Source organism: Larimichthys crocea, chromosome XV (genome assembly GCF_000972845.2).
Source record: "Larimichthys crocea isolate SSNF chromosome XV, L_crocea_2.0, whole genome shotgun sequence".
In the NCBI taxonomy this organism is placed as follows: Eukaryota; Metazoa; Chordata; class Actinopteri; family Sciaenidae; genus Larimichthys; species Larimichthys crocea.
In genome coordinates, this window is record NC_040025.1 from 8,415,208 (window position 1) to 8,442,665 (window position 27,458).

Below are 27,458 nucleotides of genomic sequence, written 5' to 3' on the forward strand. Positions count from 1 at the left end.
ACATTATCAAGTCATGATGCTGCTCCGCAGGCACAACTTCAACCATTGCATAGTTTGAACAAAATGGAGGCTGTGACTGTTAGGAGGGCTCTCGATGTGTGGCAGGTAGTTATTAACAAAGGCATACTTATGCAATGTGCTACAAACAAACTGCTGAAATATACAACAACCGTACACCATAAAGAATCTACACAGAGTCTTATACACTATTCTGTATGCATTTGAAAAAAGCCAAATACAATAGTTAGTTTATGCTTAGGTAATAATAAAATAAAAAAAAAGGCGAACAAACCACGTTTCAATTTTTACAGAGGTCATTCCAGTGTTTTGACAACGTCATGCATTTCATACAAAAATCCCAAAGCAGTCTCCTTATACTCCTTGGCAATATAAATGTTCACATAATGGAAAAAAAAACACATGAATGTGAAACGTCACCACAGTGGTGTTTTAAAAAAAACAAAGCAATAATTTAGGAAATGGATGGACGATTATAAAAAAAACTGAGCACTCATTTGAAGTGTTACACTGCTGGGTGCTGAAATAGTAGCGGTTCTGTTAGTCCGATCACTACAATAAAAAAAAAACTGAACTGATTCATCTTTCTTGCGTTAATCACTCAAAGATTTATAGAATTACGTAACAATCAGATCTATCGGGTGAAATTCTTGTGCATTTGTCAGGCTTTTCAATTTGGATCTGAGCTAAAAAAGTCTACTGCGTTATGAAGAAATCTTTCATTTAATCTGTTGTCGAATTAAAATGTTTCATCTGCTTTGGCAGAGAGGAATGTATGCTGATAATATGTCCGTCTAAATGATGCATCCATGTGGTGAAACCTGACCTTTCTCTCTTATTACTGGATTGTTGTGCTGCTTCTCACTCATTGTGATGACGAATTAAACACTAAAAACGAACCATTATCATTTATTTTAATTATCTAGAAGGAGACTTTTTTTTTTTAACGTGCTTTCATTTATTATCATATCTCGGTTATTTAAAAAAGAAAAAAGAAAAAGGCTTTTCTTTTAAATACCTTGTCATAAATTAATTGTTTTGAGGGGAATGTGTACATAACATCCTGTTTTTTTACATAGATACATAAATAAGATCAAATCTACAAATGATTAATATTTGTCAAGGAAGAAATTTCAACTGGAAGACTGACAAAGACTCAGCTAACAGCCAAAAACATGTGCATAGCAATACAACATCGATGTATACACATCTTAATAAGGCATCGACACATTCAAGTTCAATCTAAGACACGAGGAGTGTAAAGCACTATAGTAATAAATAGATTTTTCTTTCTTCTTCTATTATTGCTAGTGATTTAAAAAGCAGTGTTCATTTCAACACAAAATATCTACATTTCTGACCATGATTTATAACTTCCCTAGATTCTTTGGAATCAATAGAAATAAACATAATCTAGCCTCTATCCAAAGATAAATGCGTTTTTTTTTTGTTTTGTTTTTGTTTTTTTAAATATAAAAACCTCTATTTTTGTAACTCATTGTCATCAAAGTATTGATTAAAGCGAACATACTTCATAATCAGTCCTTGAAATCAAGGTTGAGGGCTTGAAAAATAAAAACAAATATATCACAAAAAAATAACTAACAAAACAACATGAATGGAAAAGATTCAATACATGTAAACACGGGTGGAGGGGAGGAAATAAAACTAAAACACACACACACAACAAAAACAAGTGACACAAACAAGATAAAGCCTCTCCAGCAGCTGGGAGTGTGTTAGCTACTGACAGGATGGAGGGGTTGGAGATGCTGAGTGAGGTGTCTTCCAGTAGGGGGTGCTAACATCCCTGCTCGTTCTCATCCATGCTCACACTGCTCTTGCGACTGCTGTCCTTTGAGGTGTCTGGGGAGACGGACGAGAGCAAAGGGTCCCGCCCTCTCACCGGTGATAAGGTGTCTTCCATGAGGATGTCGTTGAGTTTGGATCCGGCCTTGTTGTGAACGCTGTAGTGGCCCTCGGTGAAGTTAGAGTGGCCTTCGTTTAGATCCAGGGTGCCGCCGCCGCCGCCGGGTTGTTCTGGAGTGCAGGCGGGGTGGTGTTGGTGCTGTGGGTGGAGCGCGTACAGGTCCTGGTGGCAGTCCTCCAGAGCGGTCTCCTGCTTAATGGTCCGGGGCCCGAGTTCAGGAGAGCAGAGTGAAGATGCGATGGCCAGACCGTGAGCGCGTGCCTGCATCTCTAACTCCTGCAAACCGCCGAGAATCAGAATCAGTTTTATTCGCTATGCAAGTTTACACCAACACAGAATTTACTGTGGCAGGATTGAGCATACACAGAACACACATATATGGAAAAGAAAAAATAGACTAGTACAGAAATAAAAATAAAATAAGGGGTATAAAATATAGAATATGGAGGGGACAGAGAGAGACAGACAGAGAGATGAAGACACATAATGTCATGATCTCTGTCTTTGTTTGCTCCATGGGTGGTCAGAAATAAAGCAAGCAGAGGTTGTTGGTGCGGGTGACTTTCTTTTTGTTTTAAATCCCACACCTGACTGAACCGTCTGCCTTGACTTCTCAGAGGGATGCTGCTCTGAATAATTAGCGTAAAGCAAATCAATCAACGTCAGCTGAGGTGAATCACACTGATCCTGACGCCTCTCGTCTTGTGATCAATTAGTTACAAGCTAATGGTCTCAACAGCCCCCCCTTCCCCCTCTTTCCTCCCAACATGTGTGACCTTTGCTTTTTTGAATTAGTGGCTCTGCTTGTTTTCCCCCGAAGCCTGAAATACTTCTTAAAGTGTAATAATGTCTTCTGACGTCAGTGGGAGCGCTCTTTATTTCTCTCTCTCTGTCGATCCCTTCTCTTTGCCAGTTTCCTTTTTTAAATTTTATTATATGTTCATGTCGGTGAAGCAAACATGCAAACGGCAGCGTTTGTTTACCTGTATCCTCAACATCAGATGACGGTTGGCGTGCTCGAGCTTCTTCTGCCGATTCTCCAGCTCCTTGGCCCTCTGCTGCTCCCGCTGTAGCTTCCTGATGTAGTCCACTGATGCCTTCAGGATGGTGCCTTTATTCCAGCGCATGTCCCTAAGAAAAAAAAAAAAAATCACAGAGGAACCATTATTTGCAAAGTCCGACTCTTAGATCTTTCGGTTTTGATGTCAGACAACCGTATCTACCATATTTGTTCTTATTTATTATGAGCTATCCATTATTAACAACCGTTTTAAGCCGTGGCTGTTTGTAAAAGGTAAGTCACAGGGTTGTGTGTTTAGAGGGGTGTGTGTGTGTGTGTGTGTGTGTGGGTGGAGCACCCAGCTGGGGTTTAGCAAAACAACCACGGGTGGATAGACGCAACAAAAGAGGCTGCTGGGAACTTCCCAGAGCCGCGGTGAACGTCAAAGGGCAGAGAGAGAGATTAAAAAAAGAATATAGGAAATATATACGACCATATTGTGTGTGTTTATATTTTATGTGTGTATCAGAGAGTAATTCTTCTCCACTAAAGAATAGGTTCACATTTTTTCTATAGAATTGCACATTCTTAAATTCAGATGAAGCTAATATGAGGAGTTAACTAATCGAGTTGTTACGCTCTTTTTGGTAAAGAAGTCTCCTTCTGTGTTTTTCCCTCAGACTGCGTTTCCTCGATTAGATGCAACAGAGCGATAGAGTGACACAAAGAAGGGTTTTTGTTGGAAAACATTTTTTGGAAGACATTGACTTGATTTGTCCAAATGCTGAAACCTCACATTAGCTTCAGCTGAGCTTCAGAATACATTTCTGCACGTAACACGCGCGTGCATATGTGTGTGTATGATAATAAAATCACATTTCTTTTGCAGCCTTTCTATCTCTTTTAATATGCATACAGTACGGGCATGTGTACGACTGATTTCCTGCACCACTTGTGTCTGAATAAAAAAAAAAAAAAAACTTTAACGCAGTTGTTGCTTTTGTTGAAGTTGCAGGAATAATTTCTACTGTGCCGCTCTTTTCTTCCTTTATAACTGTGAACTATTTCTTGCATACTAATCCTGGCTGGAGTTCATGCTAACCAGTAAATACTTAAGTGTAAGAAATAAGTCTTGCATAAAGAATAAAGCAAATAAAAAAAGAGGAGAGTGAATAAAATAAGAAACTTACGGGTCATTGGATTTTGGAATTAAAGTTCCCAATTCCTTGATGCGATCGTTGATGTTAAACCGTCGTCTTCTCTCAACTACAGAACAAAAAGACGATGATTAGCTACAACATTTTCCAAATATTTCATTGAATGCATTTTTTTAAATAGTGTAGTAAAGTAGTTGAGAGCAATTAAAACTCACTCAGATTGTGGTTATCCTTCTTCTGTCTTTCCTTAGCCATTGCTCTTACCTCAGCTTCTGGAAGAAATGGTAATGATTGATCAATGAAATGGAACAACAACAACAACAACCGCGCGGCGTATCAAAAAGTATCAAAAATCCAAAATGTTCGCCAGCTAACATTCTACATTTCGAAGTCAATTAACCACACGTACCAACAGGGAACCCTTCAGGCCTTTGGTAGTTGTCGAATTTGCCACAGGATCCGGACTTATCCAGCATATGCATGATGGCTGGCGATTGTGAAACTACGTGATGAAAAAAATGTTGTTTTTAATATGGAAATGTGCAGGAGGGATACAAACACATTGAAAAAACACGTCAGTCATGAACACCCCCACAGAGAGGAGGATTACAAGACCTGGAGTATTAATAAAATTCTCCGTTATGGACCGCACAAAAGGCCTGGAGAGTAGAGCTTCATGTGTATTGAGCCTTAATCTGAATTGATATTACTATTAGTACAAAAACATTTGATGTATTTTAAAGACATTGAAGTGCTCGTATGACTCTTGCTTACCAGAGTATTCCCTTTTGATGTTGGGCAGGTTGGCAGGGCAGGAGTTGCTGATGGGCAGACCTTGCTGGGACATACCCTGATTACCATACATGTCCATGAGGTTAGCAGGGACAGGGATCTGAGAGGACGGACACACACACAGTAAAGACATTAGGCAAAGATCACTCACGCCCCCCTCCTGTATAGATGCTAATCAGCATCACAGGATGAGCATGATGGGAAGGGTGGTGACGTAAAACAAATCCATTACGCAGTGAGAATGGTTTAACAGATGTGCAAATGAGCGTCCTGTCGCTGTTTGAGGAACAGCGGTCGTTTAGGAAAGAGTGAGATGAGAAGACGGATAAAGCGCTCTCATGTGAGGCTGCAAGAGTTTAGCTGAGCTGAAACAGCAAGTCTAGCTCAGTTCAAAGATTACAACTCACTAATAAACACATAAAAAGACAAAGTATGGGTTTTAAAGCAGGTTATGTGTGGGACTATTTCTTGGCTGGGTGTTGTGATTTCCATGGCTTTCTCTTGGTTGCCTGGCAACCTCACATTGATGAGGAGACTTCAGGAAATGAGGACGATCTGACGTTAACGTACCGTGTTTGCCATCTGAAGTCCTGGATCCATCAGGCCGAGGATGTCATCACTGTAACTTGACTCCAGACTAATAATGTCATCAATGACATCATCCATCTAAAAAAACGAGACAACATAACAGTTTACAGAGAAGTCCGACTTAATGGGTACAAGATCGCAAAAAAGTCGGCGTGCGGCCTTTAATAAGTCTCGAACGAGACCTCACCTCTTTCTCGCAGTTGGCGTTTAAGGTCAGTAAGGCCATAGGGCTGTTGGGGGCGCTGTTGCCCGGCCCTGGCGGCATGCCCCCGCGATCAGAGGACTGGTTGGGGCAAGGCAAGCTCAACACCTGAGAGCCAAGCTTCCCCAGGTACCGCTTCACCTGCTGCTGCTGCGAGCGCTGGATGTGGTATTTGGTTGGGTTCTCCAGATGAGTCTGGACCTATTGGTGGAGAAAGAAAGAAAGAAATCATATTAATATGCATCTTAGTCATACTGGCAAATAAAACGGTGCTGAGAAGTTCTTGTAGTCACATTTTGTGTTTGGCTGTGCGGTCTTTTATTAGATTCAAAAAGACTAAATATACCTCAAAGTCTTGTCCGTCATTTATATTGCACAGCACTGACTATAATAATAAAATAAACATGTCAAAGATTTCAAAGCCTTTGATGCTTTTTTTTTTAGAGTCTATATATGTCTTTCAGCTTTTCACACATAATGACACGCACACACATCTTTACACTACCCAGTTATGGATACATTTCATTGCTCTGGATCATTAATCCCCACGCAGCACTAATGATCCCGAAAATCTACTGCGGGCAAATAAACAAAAACTTCAGACAGACTTTGTTTGTGACGGCGTTCCAGCTCACATTTAGAGTCTATATTTAAACCTTTCTATCTGTTGCCTGAATTTTTTGATGAAATGACTAAGATGTTCTGTGGTTAAAAAAAAAAAATACTGACACAGAGATAATTCATCACTAAATGTAGATACTTAATCAGCGCTGTTGTGGTTAATGACACAACTGTATGGGCTTTTAAAAGTCATGTTATTTTCCACGGATAATTACAAAATATACCTCTGCTCCTAAAAAGACAACTTGAATTTTAAACATACCTCATAGGGATGGTATCCAAGCATCTCAAGCATCATTTACAGTAAACTGGTCCAAAAAACTTTTCTCCTAACTAAGTTAAGAAGTGCTGTAGCTCCTTCCCTCTTGGCTACAGCTGCTAGTATGAGCACAGAGACATCCAGCTCATCTTTTAAAAAGGCAAGCAAACTAATTAGTTATGCATGTCAGGGAATCACAGAAAAAAGCACAATGAGCTTTTTCAAATTTGTGTTTGTTTTATGTAAAAATCTCAATTTATTCCTTTATGGTGTATCACTTGATGTCAGGATGTGGTGCTAACAGTTAGTGCCTTTGTTTTGCAAGGCCGCCCTCTTCTTACTGAAACATGCCCGAGGCTATCACTTTGCCGCGTCCACTTTTTTTAACCCCGTCGATGCTGGCTCGTGTGTCCACAGTTTCCACGCAATTCACAGAATAAGAAGTCTGTTGTTTTGTCTGCAGCTTGCAACTCCTCGTGTCTCTAACTGACATTTTTTAATCAACAATAACTGTGTCTTCGATGCAAAATCGATGAATTGCAGCCCTGGCTACTGCGTTTTTTTGGGGTTTTTTTTAAACTGATGTGTTTGTTCTGCTTAAGTCCAGAGGATTTGGGTTCATTAACAGAGCTGAGACCTCCTCGGGCTCAAAATGAACTCGAAGCTACCTCTGACATTTCTGTGAAAACTCCTTTAGTTTGCACACTGGATTGATATTGTTATATGTCTTGTACACGTGACATCCATTGCACGTCTGTCCGTCCTGGGAGAGGGATCCCTCCTCTGTGGCTCTTCCTGAGGTTTCTTCCACCTTTTTCCCTGTTAAAAGTTTTTCCTCACTCGAACCGAGGGTCTAAGGACAGAGGGTGTCACTCCCTGTACAGATTGTAAAGCCCTCTGAGGCAAATGTACTTTGTGACTTTGGGCTATACAAATAAAACTGATTTGATTTGATTTGATTTATATATTAAATATTAATATAATCTGTGTTTTCTTTGGTACTGTTCAACACTCATCACTTGTCACACCTGCCGTCTCTTTGTTTCAAACTCCTCTGTTGTTTTTAAGGTTTAACAACCATCTTTCTGTGACGCTCCAATTATCCCACTTGTCACCAGAACAGAAACTCTTTCAGAGCCCATCCTCGACGACATTATCATTATTCTGCATGGGATACTCATGTGAGAGGTAACGTTAACATATATCCCGCAGGTATGAGTGTGATCACCTTGGGCCGTACCGTCATTACAGGGTCGTAAAAAGCTGACACCACTGAGGGGGGCTATGCTTACAGCACGTCAGTGACTCATTAAGGAACAACCACATCACGCTTTGGGCTAAAGTGCTATTAGAATGAGATTCATTAGCGTTCGTCACTAATAGAATCCTTTAGTCCTTTGTTCTCCCCGTGGGATTAAAATGCCGTGTAAATCACTGCTGATATTATCGGATAGCATCTTAAGGATCATTTCCACTGTCATCAGATCGACAATAAATCACCACCAGCATGCAGGCGTTGTCATTTTTTTAATAAAGTTGCAAATAAAGGCGAACAACTTGAAGGACAAAAGAAATGAACGCTTCATATGGAGCGGAAAAACAGACTGAGTGTTTGGAAAGCTAATCCAGATGATTTACTTTAATGAGCACTCCGATTTCCAACTCACTCGCGAATATGATCGATTAACAAACTTGTTAACTACGCCTTTTATCAATTAAACTGTGACTCCATTCACTCGGGTACAAATGTTGTATCTTTATTGATTTATATCATTTCTCATCTCTCATATTGTGTCTGTTGTTTGGGCCAGCAGTCCAAACCCTCAAATATAGTTATGTTAATATCATATAAAACAAAAAAAAGCTGCAAATATTCATGATTAAATAATTAACAGACTATTAAAGTACTTACTTTATTGATTTAAATCTACTAATCTTTTCAGCATTAAGTTACTTAAAAGAAATTTAGCTAAATTATAAATCTGTAATCTACATGAAAGCCTTAAATTTCTTAACTCTGAATGTCAGTCTTTAAGAATTAGTTCCTAAATATTTAATCATTTAAATATTCTGCTGAAATCCGACTGAAAGTCAAACCTAAATAAACTGAAAAAGGGATTCATAAAGAAAGGATTCACATTCAATAAGTACATCTAAAAAAGCAAAGCGATGCTTAAAACACCTACAATATTCACATTATAGTGACACACAGTGCTCTTGTTTTCCTCCAGGCAAAGTGAAATCTTTAAATTGGAAAACTTGAGAAAATCGTTAATCCTGTCCCGTCGTTTCAACCCTTTACATCGTTCACACTGACTCTGAGGATTACTGAGCGTGCTGTCCTTCTCTGCATGGGAACAATAATTATTTTATAGGAGATGGTTTTGAGGGGAGGAAGTGACCACAGTTGTTTTAGCAACTGCAACTTTTGCTCAGAGTCTCAGACAGTCAGGTTCACAGCAGGTTTACGTGGTATTGTCTAGAATACACAAATATTCAAGTATGCTTTGGTCTTTGGGCTGTTTTATTTGTTTTTGACATCCGTGGAGGCTTTGGTTCGACTTCTTAGAGGTTCACCTCAGGTCTTGTCTGGTGTGATAACTGTTAGAAATGAACTGATACATTGATGTGATAGGACAAGTCTTCTTGTAAATTCATGACTCCTTGGTTTATGTTTTTGTAGTTTTGTCAAATACTGGTCAGTTTTCTGTGGATGCCAGTGTCTCTGAAAATATGAGCTGTACATTTACCTTCAGGCATAGGATGACCTGCACAGCAATAAGTTATATCATAGTACTATAGTAGTATTTCTATTGCTAAAAATGTTAATTTAAATGATTTATGTTGTATTTCTGTCCTCTGGCCTGACGACACTGTATGCCACTGGATCCAGTGTCTACGCATCACAGGTTGTACACATGTATTATGAATTATTCAAATATCTTTTTTTATTTTAGATAAACTGCAAAGATTAAGAAAGAACTCGATACAAAACGAAATATTCCTGTAGCAGAAATGTTTGTTTTCCTTCTTTCTTTTCCTGTTAATCATCTCACGACCCCTGAGATTTATCTTGTGACCTCTTCAAGGTTCCAGGCGACCAGGCTTTATGTATGCATACATTTATTTATTTATTTTGTTATATGCAGACATTTGCCTGTCTCCAAATTCACACATCTGCAGGACTGACAGCTGTCACTGTCTAAAAACAGAAACAAAGACACTGTACAAAGGATTACTGTAGGATCCCCATGCAACTGCCTCTCTCTCTCACACATACTGTACTAAAAATAGAAACAAAGAGGTCATCGAGGGCATTACGTGCACAACACAAAGCAAAGGTGCCCTGGTAAAAATCCAAAAGTGTGACTATATAAACTTCCTGTTACAGTAGATGCAACAGTTGGGTCTCTTGACGCTTTCCTCTTTTCATAAGTCGCGGTCTGAGCTAGGATGATTGGTCAATGAATGGATCTGAATTACAGAATATTAATCTGCAACTCTGGTGATCGTCATAATCGTTTGAGTAAATTTACAGGTGATCATCTTGTGGTTCCACCTCACATATTGTGAGGACTAAATATCTTCGGGCTTTGGTCAGATAAAACAAGAGATTTGAGGGCATCGGCCTGAGATCTTGAATCTTGAAGGCAATTTCATAATTTGTGGACAGAGAGATTAATGGATTAATTGAGGAAATATTAAGAAGATTAATCAGTAATGAAAGTTGTTGTTACCTAAACTGATGAAGCATTTTTCTTTGCTGCTTTGTCGAATATACGATTTTTTTTTTGCTTTTCTTTTATCTCATATGATATTTAACTAAATATCTTTGTATGTGGACTGATGGTCTAAACAGTTCTTCTGCACTGCATTCTTCACTATTCTCTGATATTCTATAGACCAAACGATTCATTCGTCAATTGCTGATGTAGATCAATCAATGTCATAATACGAGTATTATAAGTCATTAGTCGCAGCCTTAAAATCTTAAATTACCGACACGGTAAACAGTTGACCTCAAAAATCTTACATTTACTTTACCAGTCTGTCTTTACATTAAACTGAGCGTGTGTGTGGTTTTTAAACTTGTTTTTGTCTTCAGGGATTTCCTAAATTAGCACACATAATTAGATGATCTCATGGCTCTGAGTTCATTTGACCCCCCTGGGGGGCGACAGACCTCAGGCTCTTGTCAATACATACTGTAGCTTTTGTTATGATGAACTGGTCTTAAGGTAAAAAAGCATCTGTTTTTACAGACCCGGCACAGACAGAAAGGATCCTTTTCATGGTGTGTACACAAAGTGGACACGTCTACACAGACTGGACTTCTACAGGGTCTTTGTCTCCGTCTATAAGACGTGTATACGCAGTTTAAACACGCATCCATCTTGAGCTATAAGAGTCGTGCATGTCTACAGTTTGTCAGCCAGACGTACGACAAGGACAGAACAATGGAGCGATTCTAGGAGGATGTATGCCAGCAGGACGTAAACTTTACTTTACCCAACTTGACTCCGCTTAATGTACTCTTTCCAAAACACACAGTTTAAAAATGTTAACTCGCATCATCTGCGAACCACGGCAAACAAGACATCTTGTTGTTTATCAGCTCCTCTGTAGCCATCGACAGCCCGGAGGGCATCGACAACATAACCCCCAAAGAGTCAGACACGATCTGCAGAAACGAGCACAAACGTCCCGCTGTACTAAGAGAGGACACTGATTTGGATTTTCTTTTTTTTTTTTACTTGCGTGCTTTGGGCATTCCATGATGTTCCTACCAGGATACATTAACAAGAATGCCCCCGGTTTGCTATGCAGGCTGGAAGAATAGGCCACTTTGTCTCACAGTTAAGCTCCTAACGTGCTCTGTGGAGCCTGCAGACAACAACTGTGATGTTAATGCGAGCAGCTACATCAAGGGCAACCTATGGTCTTCTCCTCCTCTGACGTATTGTCATGCTATTACGCAAAAACACACGGCGTTTTACCAACATAGTACAAATCATGTGTTCCTTAAGGATGAATGTTGTCTTAGAATTAGCATAACAGCATGGGAAATATGTTTTGACAATGTTTACAACTATAATAATTAGAAAGCTAATAATAAAAATATATGAAGCAATGTGTAAACATTTAATGTTATACTGTATGTTCAATTTTATGAAATCATACACTGCACAGTGCAGACTGAATATGTTTTACCCCAAAGATTGTCTTTTTTTTTAATTAAAAATGACAAACTGTACATTTCTATCAGACGTATTCATTTGCAAATCAATTGAAATGAAACATCTGTGTGGCATCTTTGTATAATTTCTGATGGTCACGAGTTAAACGCAGTATAATCCAAAACCAAACGTACTTTTTGTACAGAGTACTTTGTTCTTTTCGTGGTACCATAAATCCTTTGAAAAAAAAAAAATCTATAAATCATTTTTTAACCCTTTTAGGAAGTTATCCTACATAAATTTCAAAGCAGTGTTTTTTTTTTCTCTCCTCTTAAATATGCCATGGAATTAAAGCAGTGGGGGCTAATTACGAGCATTCTTCACTGAATTAGCGTTCGGTGTGTGGTAAGGCTGTGCTCGCCTTTGTCTTGATCCCTAAACTGATCCCTTACTTATTCCCCAGAAGGTCAGAGGTCACTTGGTTAATTAAGGGTCCAATCAGTCTTTAGATAAACTCATCTGAGCTTAATGTTTGCACTTTTTGAGGTCCAGCAGCTCTGCCTGGTACCCCTGAGCTTTGTGTGGACTCTGTGCTAATCTACCCACAGACAGGGGAGCAGGTTAACCCAGCTCAACAGCGCCAAAGCTGGAACGGCCTTTTCATTTGAGGACTTCAGTCAATGAAGAATGTCTGTAAGCTCTCGCCAAAGCAGAGAAATTACTCTAACTTGATGTATTGTACACAAGGTTGAAGGTTCGGGGGTGGGGGGGCGTCCTAAACCTCTCAAAGAGCTCCAGATTATAGAGAGTAAGTAATGTTTATGCTGCATGAGGAGGGCAATGTTTTCAATGGATATACTGTAATTGTCTTTCGCTGCTGGCCCATGCCACACACGTCCCGGGTGATGAAAGTGTGGCTGAGTGAGAAACCATGAAATCTCTGAATGTGTTGAGAGTATATTTAGTTAAACAAAGATTACTCAATAACTTGCAGTAGATCTTGACTTTATACTACACCTAACATGAGCTTATAGAAAGAAAAAACATTCATATATCCTTTAATAAAAACTCTATTCTCTCTGCTTTCTCTATTTTCCATCAGCTTCTCGAAACAACCACACTGTATGGCAGCTGCGTAATCTACAAATGCAATATAATGTTTGAGATAACATTGCAACAAATGCACAAACACAACTATATATTTGAACAAAGAGTCCCGAAAGTGTCACATATTCTTTTAAAAGTTAATGTACTGCAAGAAAAAGTGGCTGGAAAATCAACAAAACTCAAAAACTTTTGTTTGTGTCTCTCTTAGAAAAATATAGATAATCTAAAACACATGGAAAGGTAAATATAAACACATAAGATTACATAGGTACGCATATGTCCTCATGACAAACTCGACAAGTTTTTTTCCAATCACCTTCGCCGTGAAGCAAAAACCACATTTTCCAAAAGAACTACAAACAAACGAAACACGAACCCGAGGCAACGCGCTAAAAAACTACAAAAAACAAATACAAAAAAATCTTTGAACTCTATTAATGTTTCCTGAGTTTTTATAGAAAAAAAGAACAAATGTGACCACAAACAACTCTGAACACACACACACGACGCAGCCCAGCACATTCTTATCAATACTTCATAAAGATTACTAACTCTCTACAGGAAAGACATGCAGAAGACGAACTTACCACAGTGCCTTGTTAAAATGCACCCTCAAGCACAACGGTCTCTACTCGTACAGAAAATCCTAAGAGCCTCACGTCCCTCGGACTGCCGAGGAATCAAAGCTATGAAAAGATGTGAATCTAGCTGAGCAAATAGGATTAAAGATGGCTAAATCCAAATGGCTGGAAGCACAGCATGCATTAAAGAGGAATTCTCTCAGGAAAGATAATCCTCATATACGCATTTTAACACACTTCACTCACTCCCGTGTTTTTTTTTTTTTTTTTTTTTACACACACTTATAGTAAAACCACGATTGCCTGACTGTACACATGCACACACACACATGCACACACACACACACACGAGTCAATAAACTATAAATACAGAACTGCCTGGACTGTTCAGACTGCAACAGTGACACATGCAACTTCTAATTCCAGAGGTGGAAACTTTACACATACGCTGTAATAACTTAATCACACAAGTTGCCACATTCCTTCTTCTTCTTCTTCTTCCCTGTCAACCACAAACAAGAACCAGCGGCTTGAGCTTACCTTGAGCACCTCCATGGGGACCTGGGCGGCTGGCGGTAAACTGGTCGGGACACTGACATTGATGGCAGGGGTCTGTGCCGCCGTGGTTTGTGGGTACTGGGAGGCCTGCTGTCTCTGCTGCTCCCGCCGCTCCTGCTCCTGAAGCTGCTCCCGCATCAGCTGCTGCCGCAGCAGGATGCGTGATGTCATGGCCGAGGAGCTCAGGGGGGGCTTGGAGGAGCCGTGCTGGTCTGACGGGCTGCTGAACCAGGGGTAGGAGGGGTGGGGGGGGAGAAAGATGCAAGATGAGAGAGAGAGATGAGACGTGGAGGATGTGAAGATAGCGACGGAAAGCAAAAGGTTGGAAAGATGAGGTGAAGAGAGGCGAACACAGACAAGGGAGTGATAACAGAGAGGGGGCAGACAGAGGTCAGACGAGGAAGGAGAGGTCAAGCGAGAGATTAGCAGCGGCGGAGAACAGAAGAAGAAGAAGAAGATGAAGGGGAGGCAGATGAAATAAAAGGTTAATATGATGGCTGAAGGGGCAGAGATCAAAAGGCAGTCTAAACTGGAGCTGCGACGGTTAGTCGGATAACTCCTATCAATATCAAAATAAAACATCAAACATTTGCAGATTGCAAATACATTTTTTTGTCATTTATGATCGGAAATAGATAAAAGATGGTCGAACAAAACAAGCAATTTGAAGATGATACCTTGGACTCTAGAAGGTTGTGATGAGCGCTTTTCACAATTTTCGGACATTTTACAGATTAACCGAGAAAATAATTGATGAAGAAGAATAAATGTTATAGCTGCAGTCCTGCTTTTCTTTCTTGGAAAAAAAATAAACACCAATTAAAGCGCTTCAATTTCAAGGCTGGAAAAAGCTATCTGATGATTTTAAAGAGCAAAACTCTCAAAGCTGCACGCACAAAGCTTTTTTACACCATGACAAAGAGAAAGAGGAAGCGTTTTCATGAAAAGGTTGCATCAGTTTTCCCACTCTCTTAAATTTAGACGGCTACTCCCCAGACAGAGCCCTGCAGTCCTAAAATAGAGAGGCTCTGCTGAAGCAGAAGTTGTCGGTGCGAAGCCTTCATCGAGTGAGTGATCCTTTTGACAAAGCTCAGTAAAACGTCTGGCCAATCCAGCTGTGCAGTAATCGCACTAATTAGCCGAGTCGAGTCAAACACAGCTTTCGGTCTGCAGCGTTATTCGGTGGGTGTTGAGCCCTCAACATACCATAATTCTTCCCCCCTCAGCTCTGCATATAATCTCATTGTCTGATACCACACCCAGTGAACCCTGCACAAGAGTAAAAATATGCTATGATACCAGATGAAACCACTTTTATCCGACTGATTATCCGACAGTCTTCTAATTTTCAAGATGACTTATTCTTCTCTCTGAAGACAACTCGTTATCGATCCTGGATAAATCAATTAACAAACAGATTTAATGAGTGACAAAGAAGAACAAAGACTGTGGCTTGTTCTCTGAAAGTTCTGCAGCGCTGGCTCTCAGTTCTGACAGCTACTTTTTTCCCCCTTTGTACTTCACCCAGTGCACAGAATCAGGTTTAGTGTTCATATGCATAAGTCCTTTGTCTGTGTGACTTTGGGCGACTGTGTTTCCTTTCATCCTGTAAGTTTCAAACAAAAGTCACTGGATCTAATGTTTTATCAGCTTTTTTGTTTCTTTGTTCATTTCCACAGCCAGAGCTGAATCCTTTGATTTTTTTTCCCCTTTAATCTGCTTCACTGTTTGAATGTTTGAATTTTTTTCCCCTTTAATCTGCTTCACTGTTTGAATGTTTGAATTTTAAGACGACAGCAGTTTCATTTCCTTTTCCCGCTTACGACTGATAAAACGTAAATATCTTTTAAAAAAAAATAACATTTTAAGATAAAAATAAATCTCCTCTTCATTTATCTGACGACTGCTTCTCAGTGTAATGCAAACGTCAAATAAATTATGATGCATTATTATAGAAAAATAATAAATGACGCTTCCCAGAAAACGTGTAAGAAGCTAAATATATCCACTAAATATATTTAACAGCTGCGGTATTAACACCAATAGGATTTAATAATATAATATTTTACACTTTTATTTTTTGTGCAAATATATTCAGTGGCAGCTAACGGTGCAGTTTCTGATTGCAGCTCCTTCGCCTCACCGCCTTCCTAGCATGAAAGAGAAACTATAGTGGCAGCTAAATCCACAAAAAAAACACAAAAAAGGCTTATCTGGGGCCAGTGTTTTGTTTGTCCATTGTGGGCTACTGTAGAAACATGGTGGACTCTGTGGAAGAGGACCCACAGCGTCTATAGATATAAAAGACTCATTGGAAAGTAACAAAACACAATGATTCCTTTTCTCAGGTGAGTATACACTAATATAAAGCCCCATAGATTTTACATTCTGGACCTTTAAAGGTGACTTGCATGCAGGTGCATCCTGTCTTTGGTCAGGCATGGCTGCTAACATTGCATGCTTTAAAATATTCAAATGTTCTATGAGGACGGAAATGCATTCAAGACGTTTGTTAGACCTATATCTCGGTGCAAAACACCATGTACACATTACTTTACTCTACAAAGCACCTTTAAGTCGCAGCCAACCTCTGCAGCCGTCGTCCGTCCACCTGCCCTCTGTTTGCACGTCATATAGAAACGTAATGTTTTTCCTCTTCATGCAGATGAACACACACCCCGTCCATGTATTTTTCACACTATTTCACACTGTGTTGTGCAACATTGTCGTTTAATGTAAACAACGCTTTTTTAAAAAGCATATATCACGTCTTTTAGGTCTGCGAGCTGTGACAGATGTTTCTGTTTCACGTTCTGTCTTAATGCTTTATTTATTTCGACTCTTAAAAAGTAAAGCCAAACATTCAACTTGAAGTGTGAAATATCTCCACGCAGGAAAACTTCTTTAACGCCTTTACACTTTGCTGCCAGTTTAAACCACAACACGCGCATTCATTTTGGCAACGAGTTTCTTTTGATTAAATTTAAATCTCACACCTTTACAGTCAGTTTGAGCGAAAACACATTTTTCCATCACCTCACACGACGAGGACGACGACGACAACAACAACCTGAAGGTGTATAAACGCTTCCAGGCACGAGAGAGAACACGACGAGTTTCTGTCTCCACTTAGGGAGAAAACACAGACACACACCTGATGTCTGTAACCACGTGGACCCCAATATTTCCACTGTTCACATTTAGTTAAGAATCAGACCATACTCATCTCACTGACACTGACAGAACAGACACAGAGGTTTGTTTTTCAGTGCACAAGTTCACATCCATATCCAAGACAGCCTTTGTACTAGCTGCACATTGTCATGTACGTCATTTTATACACATTTCCCTTGATGTCGACTTTAAAATGATAATTTAATAGAATAACTGTAAATAATAAAGTAAAAGATTTAAAACACTTTGACCTGCTGGTGGCGCTACAGGAAAAGTCAGCGGATGTTCAAAGTTATTATGGTTCATAACGTAGGCAGCATGGAAATCTGTATGATATTTCATGGCAACCCACCCAGTAGTTAATAGAAATTTCACTAAAAGATCTAAAAACTTAGAAAAAGTTAGCTGGGGCTTATAATTATAGTTTACAAAAATCTCCTAACAAAATATTAAGACATTTGTTTGTTTTTTTAACACAAACACACATAAATTCAGTTTTTTTTTCACTTATATAGCACCAAACATGACAGAACTTTCCATATAGAGCAGATCTAGACTGTACTCTTTATGATATGATTTACAGAGACTCAACAGTTCACACCATGAGCAAAGCACTTGGCGTCAATAGCAAGGAAAAAAATTCCTTTTAACAGGCAGAATGAGGCTGCCATATGTGACATAAACAAGTCCCTTAAATGAGATGATGTACTCAGCTATGACATAAACTTGTCAGTGCTCTCTGGTGGACAAAATAAGTAACGGTGACGAACAAATCTTAGTTTTTTCCGCATTGGAATTTCTTGTTACTTAGCAACCGACATATATACGCCGACATCGAGATATGTGCGATAAGCTAACAGCCGATGAAATCAGCCATGTCGATGCATGGGTCAGGCGCTGTTTGACTTAATGCAAAGTTTACAGTGTCAGCCCCATCAAAGGTTTGAAGTTAGAGTTTAACTACGCTTAAATAATTACACATTAGTCCCAAATAGAGGAGGAGAATGTTTCGCAGCAGAGATCTGGTGAGAGTTGCAGCTCCTGATGATTTTCTTTAATACATTCCTGATTACCAGTTTGACTTGCGTGTGTGTGTGTGTGTGTGTGTGTGTGTGTGTGTGTGTATGAATGACCAGCCTCTACAAAGCAAAGCTCCACTTCTCTCTCTCTCTCTCTTCCTTTCTGTTTTGGTGGTTCTCTGCCAAACAGACCACTGAAACACATAAAAAGCTCTTTTGTCCTTTTTAACTTTTTCACTCTGTGTGTGTGTGTGTGTGTGTGTGTGTGTGCGTGTGTGTGTGTGCGTGCGCACCTCCACTCATGTTTATGTGCATCTCAAACAGAGGAAAAAAAAACAAACAAAACAAAAAAAAACAAAAAACAAAAAAACAATGGCAGCACAGTGTTGAAGAGCCCCACCCACCCAACTCATGATTCCTCTGATTCTGCTCACTACGCTACTCCATCATACTCATTATTAGTCCAGTAACAGTCAGAGCCGAGGATCTGATGCAGCTTTTAAATAATCAGACGAACGGGGGGACCTTGCATCCAGACAGGAGAGAACTTAAACAGTTTTCAGTGCAGCGACGGGGGTCAGATAAGAGTTAAAACACTGCACCACTAATACTACTGCTGGTAATTGACTGGAGCTAATAGCTCTGCCTAATGGACAATAATAGTATAACAACAAGCTCATCTAAAAACTGATGGCACTGCAGTAAGAAAGAAGCAATGTTACTGTAACATCTTCAAACTTATTTAAGAAAAAAAAGCTGTTATTTGTCACACTCTTTCACTGTTATTAAATATAAATCAATAATCTATTGCATCAGTGCTTGTTTGACAAAATTATGATTTTCCTTTATTAACCAAAAGCAGTCAAAACCATTTAACGCCAAACACACTGCACAAGGAGAAGCCTGCTAAAGCTATGATTGTGTGTACTTAGCTCTGTGCACGCTGTCCTTCATGTGTGTACACACAGTGCTGTACACACACACTCTACATGCTAAAAACACGCCCTAACACATGCCAACAATATCACAGATGCTGAGGCACCATACTCACAAACAGTCAAATGAGCAGGGTCTGTACACTTGCACTCCTACGGCCTCCATATTTGTTTGTTTTTTCCTGAAGGTGCACCACCCGCCCTTGGAGAGCAATGAAAGTCATGCTGGCGGTGCAGCGCTGAAAGTGTGTCAGAGGGGGGAGGCTCCGGGGCCCGGCCTGGAATCTCCAATCGCCACACAGAGTCCCAGGCAGAGGACCAGCCCCGTCCAGTGCAACAGCAAGAGCAGAGGAGAGGGCAAGTGCCCACTAGAAACACACTGTCCCTCAACATGCTGCTTTAAAACCCACACAGATACTGTTTCAACTCGGAGGCATGTGCTGCCACCAGTCAGTGGATGACCTACAGTCAACTTTTAGTTTAGAAAACCAGCAATAAAACAGCCCTGTCTTCACCTCTGTGACAGGTTTATTTAGTTTGAATCCAGCTCCGCTTAAAAAAAGGTGTTTTGCTGGTCATTTGAGCTTCACTGTGCAGACACTAGAAAGCTGTTTGTACGGTAATCTAATAAAGAGAGATGTGACCTTAGATGTGAATTTAAGACATTATATCACATCCCAGCAGGATTTGTGACGTCACAATCCTGGTTTCCAACATGCAGCTTTGTCAAATGTGATGTGGAAACTTTCAGTGCACATACACTACACGGACTTTCAAGAGAAAATTAATCAGCCAACTATTCTTAGAATTGTTTTGTAATGTTTTCAGCAGAAATGCAGAACACTGGTGTGTTTTCTATCATTGTAAACTGAATACAATGATAGACTCTAGAAAACTTGGATGGACATTACTCAATTGATCGGCAATAAAAATAATTAGCCGCAGCCTCGTGTGCACACTGTTGTTGATTTAAATATCTTACAATCACGTTTATACATGTCAGGAAATCACACCACAAGTAATCCATCTGTTAAATACTTCTTCTTCTGCCAGGGGCTGCTCCTTCATCTGTTGGCTCAGCTCACCTTCTCTAACATATTATTCTATTATTGGACGGGGGTAAAGTGGGAATACACAGTGAGTGTGCAGTTCTTGCAGTGCATGAAAGGACAAACTAGTGAGCTCTCATGTTAGAAAAAAAAAAAAAAGCCGTCCAGCAACTAGCTGCTTGTCTCTCCGTTTGTTTGTGTGACGGCGTCTGCTTCAGATCAGCCTCGCCTGGTAAACTACATGACCTCTCAGCTGGGATACAGCTCAGTGATTATGACCCTACATGACAGTACATTGATCCCCTGCTGATCACAACACACCCCAGTGTGCTGCAGCTGGCATGGACCCCGGGAGACAGTTACTAGCAAGCAAATCAGTGATAATGGGAAGCGCCTGTACACAAGTGTCAAGTCTAAGTCATCAATTATGTCGTTATTTAGATTTTAGATATTAGATTTCTTTTTAAAAAGAGGTTAGGAAGGGAGAGGCAGAGGCAAGAAACAACTGTACAAACAACTGTCACTGGGTAAACAGTTCGACTGAGTAAACTTCTCAGGATGGGAGCTCTGTATTGACATTGGTGCGACTGGTTAAATATGCAGCCTCTGTACATTATACTACAGGGAGGTCACAAAAAAAGTCACCAAACAACAAAACCCATCAAATATATTAAAAGAATATCAAAATATAAAAATCTGAGCCTCCTGCAGCTGATAGGCTAAACCAATAATAAACCTCATAGAGGATAAAATGCATAAAAGCCAAAACATAGTTGTGTGTAGTGACAATTAATTGAGAATTTGAAGATGTAGCTTTGGGCTGACGTATTTTTCACAATCAATCGTTGAAGATTAATCAATAATATGAAATCAATAAACTAAGTAATGTACTGTGCAGTACCTAAACGATACTAAGGTGTGTTAAATGTATTCTAGGTGTCCGTATTTGTTTGACACCATGTGTGTGTGGCAAGTTATTGCAATTTATGATGATTTTTATTACTCAATAAAGTATAACAGGGAGAAATCTCATCTTAAAATGTCTTGTTTTCTCCCTCAAAGGGTCAAAACATCTAAATATAGACAAGTCCCTCCGTCCTCTGAGGGATATAACTAAAAAAAAAACCTGCACCTCTGCTAAACTCAAACAGAACCTCCAAAACTTCAACTTTTCGTGAAAGACAGTTGGATAAATGTCAAAAAATGACATAATTTGTACATATTCTAAACTGTATCAACCTATTTCCCCCCTACTTTAAATGAACAGGGCTGCTAAAGGAATTCAAAACAAAACTGGATAAGCTGTTAAAGCATCCAAAGAGATAATCGGGTTCTTTGCCTGGTATTTCCGGGGAAGCCAGGACCGGTTGGGATAACTCAAACTTGCCGGGTCTTATTTCCGTAATTAGGTTCTGTGCCCTTCATAATTCCCTTCATTTGTTTTCTGCAGGACAGCCTGCTGTAGCTCGCTGCTCCCTGTCCTCCCTCTGTGCTTAAACAAGGAGAAAACCAGACCATCCAAGGACGGTCAGTGTGAGAGGATTTCATGCACTTTCCAACCGCAAGTTGACGGAGTCCACGCGAACACAGCGAACTCTCTTAAGGCTAATTTGTTCCTGATAATTCCCTGAAGGTGACACTAAATGCCATTCTCATATTGTAAAGGAAACCATAGTAATGATTCATAACTGGAAAATTCCTCATTTTAAACACTGTAACCATGAAAAACTAACTAATGTAACTAACATCTGAAAAGCTGGAGGGAGCTGTTGACTAATGTTTTTATTTTTCAGCAGTGGAAGACCGAAAGAAACTGAACAAATAAACATTTTAGAGCTGAAACAATTAGTCAATTCATAATTTAAGTTATATAATAATTAACTGGTGACACCTTCTCAGATGTGAGGACTTTCCACTTTCCGCTTTTCTTTCCATGAAAGTAAACTCAGTGTCTTTGGGGCTCTGGTTGGTTAAAATAATCTATTTGAAGGCGACACAGTGGGCTCCAGGATGTTTTGATGGTCAGTTCTTTACTAATGTCTGACATTTCATAGACTAAAGACTTAAAAGAGGAATAGAGGAATATCCTGCAGGCACTTAAAGTTGAAGCCCTACAGTCGATTTTTTTCATTTTCTCAATGAATCGATTAGTTGTTCCGTCTGTAAAATGTTAATCACTAATTCCCAAAGCCCAAGGTGACGTCTTCAATGTCTTATTTTGTCTATGACCCAAACATATTTAGTTTACTGTCATCGAGGACCAAAGAAACTAGAAAATATTGGAAATATTGGACATTATTTCTAAAGACGCTGACTCAGAATGACAAATCGGTTATCAGAATAGTAGCACTGTTGCAGTTATCCAATACTATAAGGCTTCTTCAACAGTATGACTTCATCTTGTGTCAACAACAGGTCACACTGTACATATAAGCTATGAGGATGTGTATGGAGAGCTGTTTTCTGGGTGGTTGCAGTCCCTACTAGTCACCAACAGAGGTTGACAGAGATCACATATCACCACTATTGATACTCATGAAGCAACACAAAAAGAAATCCAAAGTTTGGGAGGATTTTCCAGCGCAGAAATATAAAACGCACGTGTGTTTCAAAAAAGCTACAGGAGGATACTAAGAAGCTGCAAAGTGATCGCTGCTGCAGGACGACTCGTCCTGACCGTCTTGTACTCTGTACGCGACACCTGTCTGTGTCATTTAGCTCTTGGGTTCATCTTACATCATGGATGAAACTCTTCGGCCTCTCTGGCATCTCTGTCTGGGACTCCCGACAGGAATAGCTGTTCTGAACACCAAGTTTCACAACTGTCATGCACAGATTACGCTGCCTTTCTTTGGATAAATTATGTACGTACACCCGATCTCAGTGACATGAACACAAACAAGTTTTGAAACAGGTTTATTGTCAATCTGCAACATACTATAAAGGAATAACCACGTATTTGATATTGGATTATGTCTGATACCAAGCCAGTCGTGTTGAAATATGACTATTTAACCTCAGTACTCTCTAAATACTGACTCATTTCTATCTATTACTGCCAAGCAATTAAAGTTGTCCTTAAATATTTGAGCATATTCTAAGTTTTGTTTTGTCTGGCCTTTGATCAAATATTTGCTGACTCAGGTTAGAGTTTTGTTATTTGAATCTTTGTGTTCATTCGACATTAAACCCACGAAAACATTGCAGAAAGACAAGTTATACTCAGCAAAGTAAAAAAAGTCTTATTTTGACACATTTGATACCTGAGATAATGTCTAGATTTCTATAAAGATTTTGTTTAAAAAAAAATGTACTCGTGCATTAGAAAGCAACTTTAAATTTGAGTGCTGAACAAATATTAGCAGGTAATCTGCATGCCAAGTACGCCTGCATCTCTCAGTTTCAGACAGAACACATCCACTGCTAAATTTATACATCTTATTTACACTGCATAGAAGACTAGTTTCACCGCCTGCCTCACATCTATATTAGGCACAAAAAGTCTGGCACATCGTCTGCAGTCGTCTGAACACTCTGTCAAACTCATACAGAGGCGGAGAAAAAAACACAACTATATATCTGCGACAGCTGAAATGACATTTCGTCACTTTTCAGATTTTATATTTAGAAACAACAAGGAGGTTAGCCACGTCAAGACATCACGCAAGTCGATAATCGATCAGACTAATTTTATCCATTTTTGCGCAACGTTGTCTTACAACACAGTCAGCGTGACTATTATTATGCTGGATCATCCTCATGTGATGGGAAGAGGAAGTGGGATACCTTCAATCGAAACAGCTGTTCAGACAACTTCACATATTCCAAAGGAAATGTCGTGAAATGAAACGATCTGTGATTCTCTAAAAAACAAGCACTGGGGCTGACTGATACTGCTCTGCCAGTAACCACACAACACAGCTCAGATTCAGACCCATGTATGTGTAACAGCGTAATGACATTTCACTAATGAAGAAATTGAAGAAATTAGTTTAAAAATGCAGAACTGGGTTAAAGGTTAGAGGCTGTGCAAAGATGACAGTCTCTCCCTGAGCTGGCTGAATCTAGAGAAAAAAAGGAGATAAACTACAAATCTGCAAGAAAATGTCAAGAGCCAGATGGGGGGAGGACAAAAAACTAACAGGAGTCTACCGAAACATCTGCAATAAGAGCTCTGTCTGAACACAGTGGTGTACTGTCCTCTGTATGCCTCGCCCTGACAATGAAGCCATGTATTACTACCGCTTAACAGCATAACAGAGACGCCCCTGGACGCAAAATACAGATAATTAGACACCATTCTGTTAATAGATGTATTGTCGTCATCACCGTCGTCACCGCCATCACAGAGGCTAAGTGGGTGAGTTTCACGACTTCCCAGTTGTATCACAGCTGAAAAGTGTTTTCAAATGTATTAAAATCACCCATAAAAAGGGAGTCGTGATGTTTCATCGTGACTTAAAAATAAAACTGGTTATCTTTTGTGACTTAATCATCACTCAGAAATCTAAACGACCTATTAATCATCTATGTTTAGCACGTGTGATTGGTTCAGCATTTTGGGAAATACTTTGATTTGCTTTCTTGCCGAGAGTTAGCCGAGAAGATTGATACCACACATGCCTGTCTGTTAAAGATGAAGCTAAAGCTAGCGGCTAGTTAGCTTAGCCTAGCTTAGCATTAAGACCGAAAACAGAGGGAAACTGCTAGCCTTTCTTTGTCCAACTGTACAAAACAAATTGAACATTATGTCTTGTTTGAGTGTAAAAATTACAACTTGTGTTTTTTTTAATACAAGTCTTATCATTTCCAGTTATTATGCTAAGCTAAGCTAATTACCCCCCTGGCTCCAGTTTCATATTTACTACACAAACACACGTCTAGTACCTATCTCACTCTTAGCAAGAAAGCAAATAAGCATACTAAGGTATAAAAATGACAAGTTGTGTTTTGTTTTTATAGAAATCATCATTTCCAGTGTCGTGTATGCTAAGCTAAGCTAAGCTAAGCTAAGCTAACTGTCTCCTGGCTCCATCTTCATATTTAAAGACACAGACACGAGACCGGTGTCAATCTTCTCATCTAACTCTCAGCAAGCGAATATAAACTTGTTTTCCCCACAAAAACATCAAACTGTTTCCTGCGATTCAATCCTAATCTCCCTGAACAGATTATTATTCATTTGTTTGTCCTAACAAGAGTCCAAATATGACCTCATATACAAGCAGACAAACAGCATAGCCTACTCACTGTGCGGTATTTCCAAGAAAAAGGGTGAAAGTTCAAATCAGGCCACAGAGACCTGACTCAATCCTGATTGTTTGGGACGTGTGAAACCTGAAAATACCTTTCCGATAAGTCACAGTGTTTGTGTTTAGACGCCATAGGAACTGTTCATTTTTGCAACATTAACTCTCTGGACATGGTTTGTTTCGTCAAGATCTTTCCCCAGATGATTGGGTGCAGCAGCTCTAAAAAGGCCCGAGACTTCTCTAAAACAGTTTTTTCAGCTAGTTAATATTAACTGTAAACTTCTTTTTTTTTGCAGTGTATTTCAGAAACCCTTCACTGCTGGAAGCATCTGCATATTTCCACTGGAGATGAATTTTAGGTATTTGAAAAAAAAAAAAAAACAGCAACACAATATTATCTGACAAATCAAACCAGTCATCCTGTAGTTTGCATTATGCATTATTTCCCCCCCAACGCAAACATATTCATAAATCTATATTTATCCACATAAATAAAAAAAAACAAACCCATCAGCTCATCTCAGCACAACAAAGCGAGCCAGCATCTCATCAGAGTGACCTATCTGCTCCTCTTACGAGCTAATATTTGAAGTTGATGTTGACAAGACAACACCCAAGTGTTGCATAACTTCATGCCAGCAGGATAAGCATAAGGAATGACAAGTTGAATCCAAAAGCTGATCAGCGCCGAGGATCAGCAGCTCCCACCAGGACCATCAGTGTAGAAGAAGCCTGAAAACACGCACTGGACTTCTTGGACAACACTCACAAAGTCTGCAGCCTTAATTATCACCTAAACACCAAAACCTCTGCAGCGTGGGAAATAACTGTCCCCGACTGGAGAACTGACCTGTTTTTCAAGGGTTGACTCTTCAATTCGTAATACGTTTTAGGTTCCTCTTGAAACTCCTCTTCAACCTCGAAGTCGGGAACTATTCCCGACTCGGACTGCATACTTGCAGATGTCAACTTCTTTTTTTTATTATTATTATAATAATTTCCTCCGAAGCGTTTAAAGCCTCTTTAGAAAAAAGAAAAAAAAAACCCACAGCCACAGACGGATATTTGTGCCGCCGTACTTCGCTCAGTACCAACCGCTGTCAACGCAAGCCGCCTCTGTCCAGGACCCGGAGCTCTGTAGTCCAACCACAGCCGCGACGACAGCGCTGCCTACGGGCTGCAGGAGACGCACTGACTACACCGACCAGGATGCACCACTGCTGTCAATGTCAGCATGCTTTTCATTGGCTGCAGCAGTCCGAGGGGATTTTTTTTTTTTTTTTTTACTAAAGCCTTGTTTGCTTGAAACTCATAAAGTTTCATTTCCCTCAGGGGAATAACTTATTAAGCAAGATCTTTAATATATTTGATTGATTACATTTAAATAATGAGTTAGAAAATGCGACCTGCAGGATTTTTTTTATGCTTTATTATCTTCAGAGGCAATAACCTCACATTGCACCACACTAATAAATACTTCTTTTTAAAAAAAATATTAATATCCGGTTGCACTATTTAAATGAAGATAATTATTTGTGCAGTTGAACAGAAACGCAGCCCTTTGAGTTTTGAGCATAGTTGCATGAGAGGCCAAAATAAAATTAATAAAAAGGTCAATTATTATAATTAATACTCATGGGATCAAACTGTATAGAGTGACCTTGAGAAATCGCAGCATGCTCAAGTATGAATCAGCCCCCTGCTGAAGTCATGTGCAGTTATTAGAAAGGTTAGTATATGTTGCATCTCTGTTGAGGATTTCTAACTAGCTCGCTTCACCGCTGCATCAAAACACAGATGTCCTTTTTGCACACAAAATCACACCTGCCTATAGCGCTCATTATTTCCATTGTTTAACTCGTTTTTTTTTCCCCCAGCTCAATCTTGCAAAACATTTGTGAAATCATGCAGACATTTTGCACCCAAATGAAAACAAACCTGGACACTCTGTCGGCCCTCATGTCTCTGTTTCCGTTCGTTTCCTGTGCAGACAGACTGAGTTGACTTTGCTGCTCGTCCCCTCCTCAGTCACACTCTCT

At 39.7% G+C, this 27,458-nt stretch overlaps 1 protein-coding gene across 12 annotated transcripts; it reads right to left on the minus strand.

Annotated features, from left to right (window-relative positions):
* Positions 1–588: 588 nt before the first annotated feature.
* mitfb (melanocyte inducing transcription factor b) lies at positions 589–27,458 on the minus strand. Of its 12 annotated transcripts, none has more exons than XM_019257338.2 (10): positions 27,358–27,458; positions 13,973–14,210; positions 5,673–5,888; positions 5,468–5,563; positions 4,880–4,997; positions 4,515–4,607; positions 4,321–4,377; positions 4,139–4,214; positions 2,932–3,079; positions 589–2,224 (listed from the first exon to the last, which is right to left on the minus strand). In XM_019257338.2, the coding sequence occupies exons 1-10, from the start codon at positions 27,378–27,380 to the stop codon at positions 1,820–1,822; spliced, it is 1,470 nt and encodes a 489-aa protein (XP_019112883.2). In that variant the 5' UTR covers positions 27,381–27,458; the 3' UTR covers positions 589–1,819. The 12 variants fall into 12 exon arrangements, with proteins under 12 accessions (XP_019112883.2, XP_027144486.1, XP_027144487.1 ...); XM_027288685.1 differs by having other exon boundaries at positions 13,973–14,213; XM_027288686.1 differs by lacking the exon at positions 27,358–27,458 and adding an exon at positions 26,515–26,692 and having other exon boundaries at positions 13,973–14,213.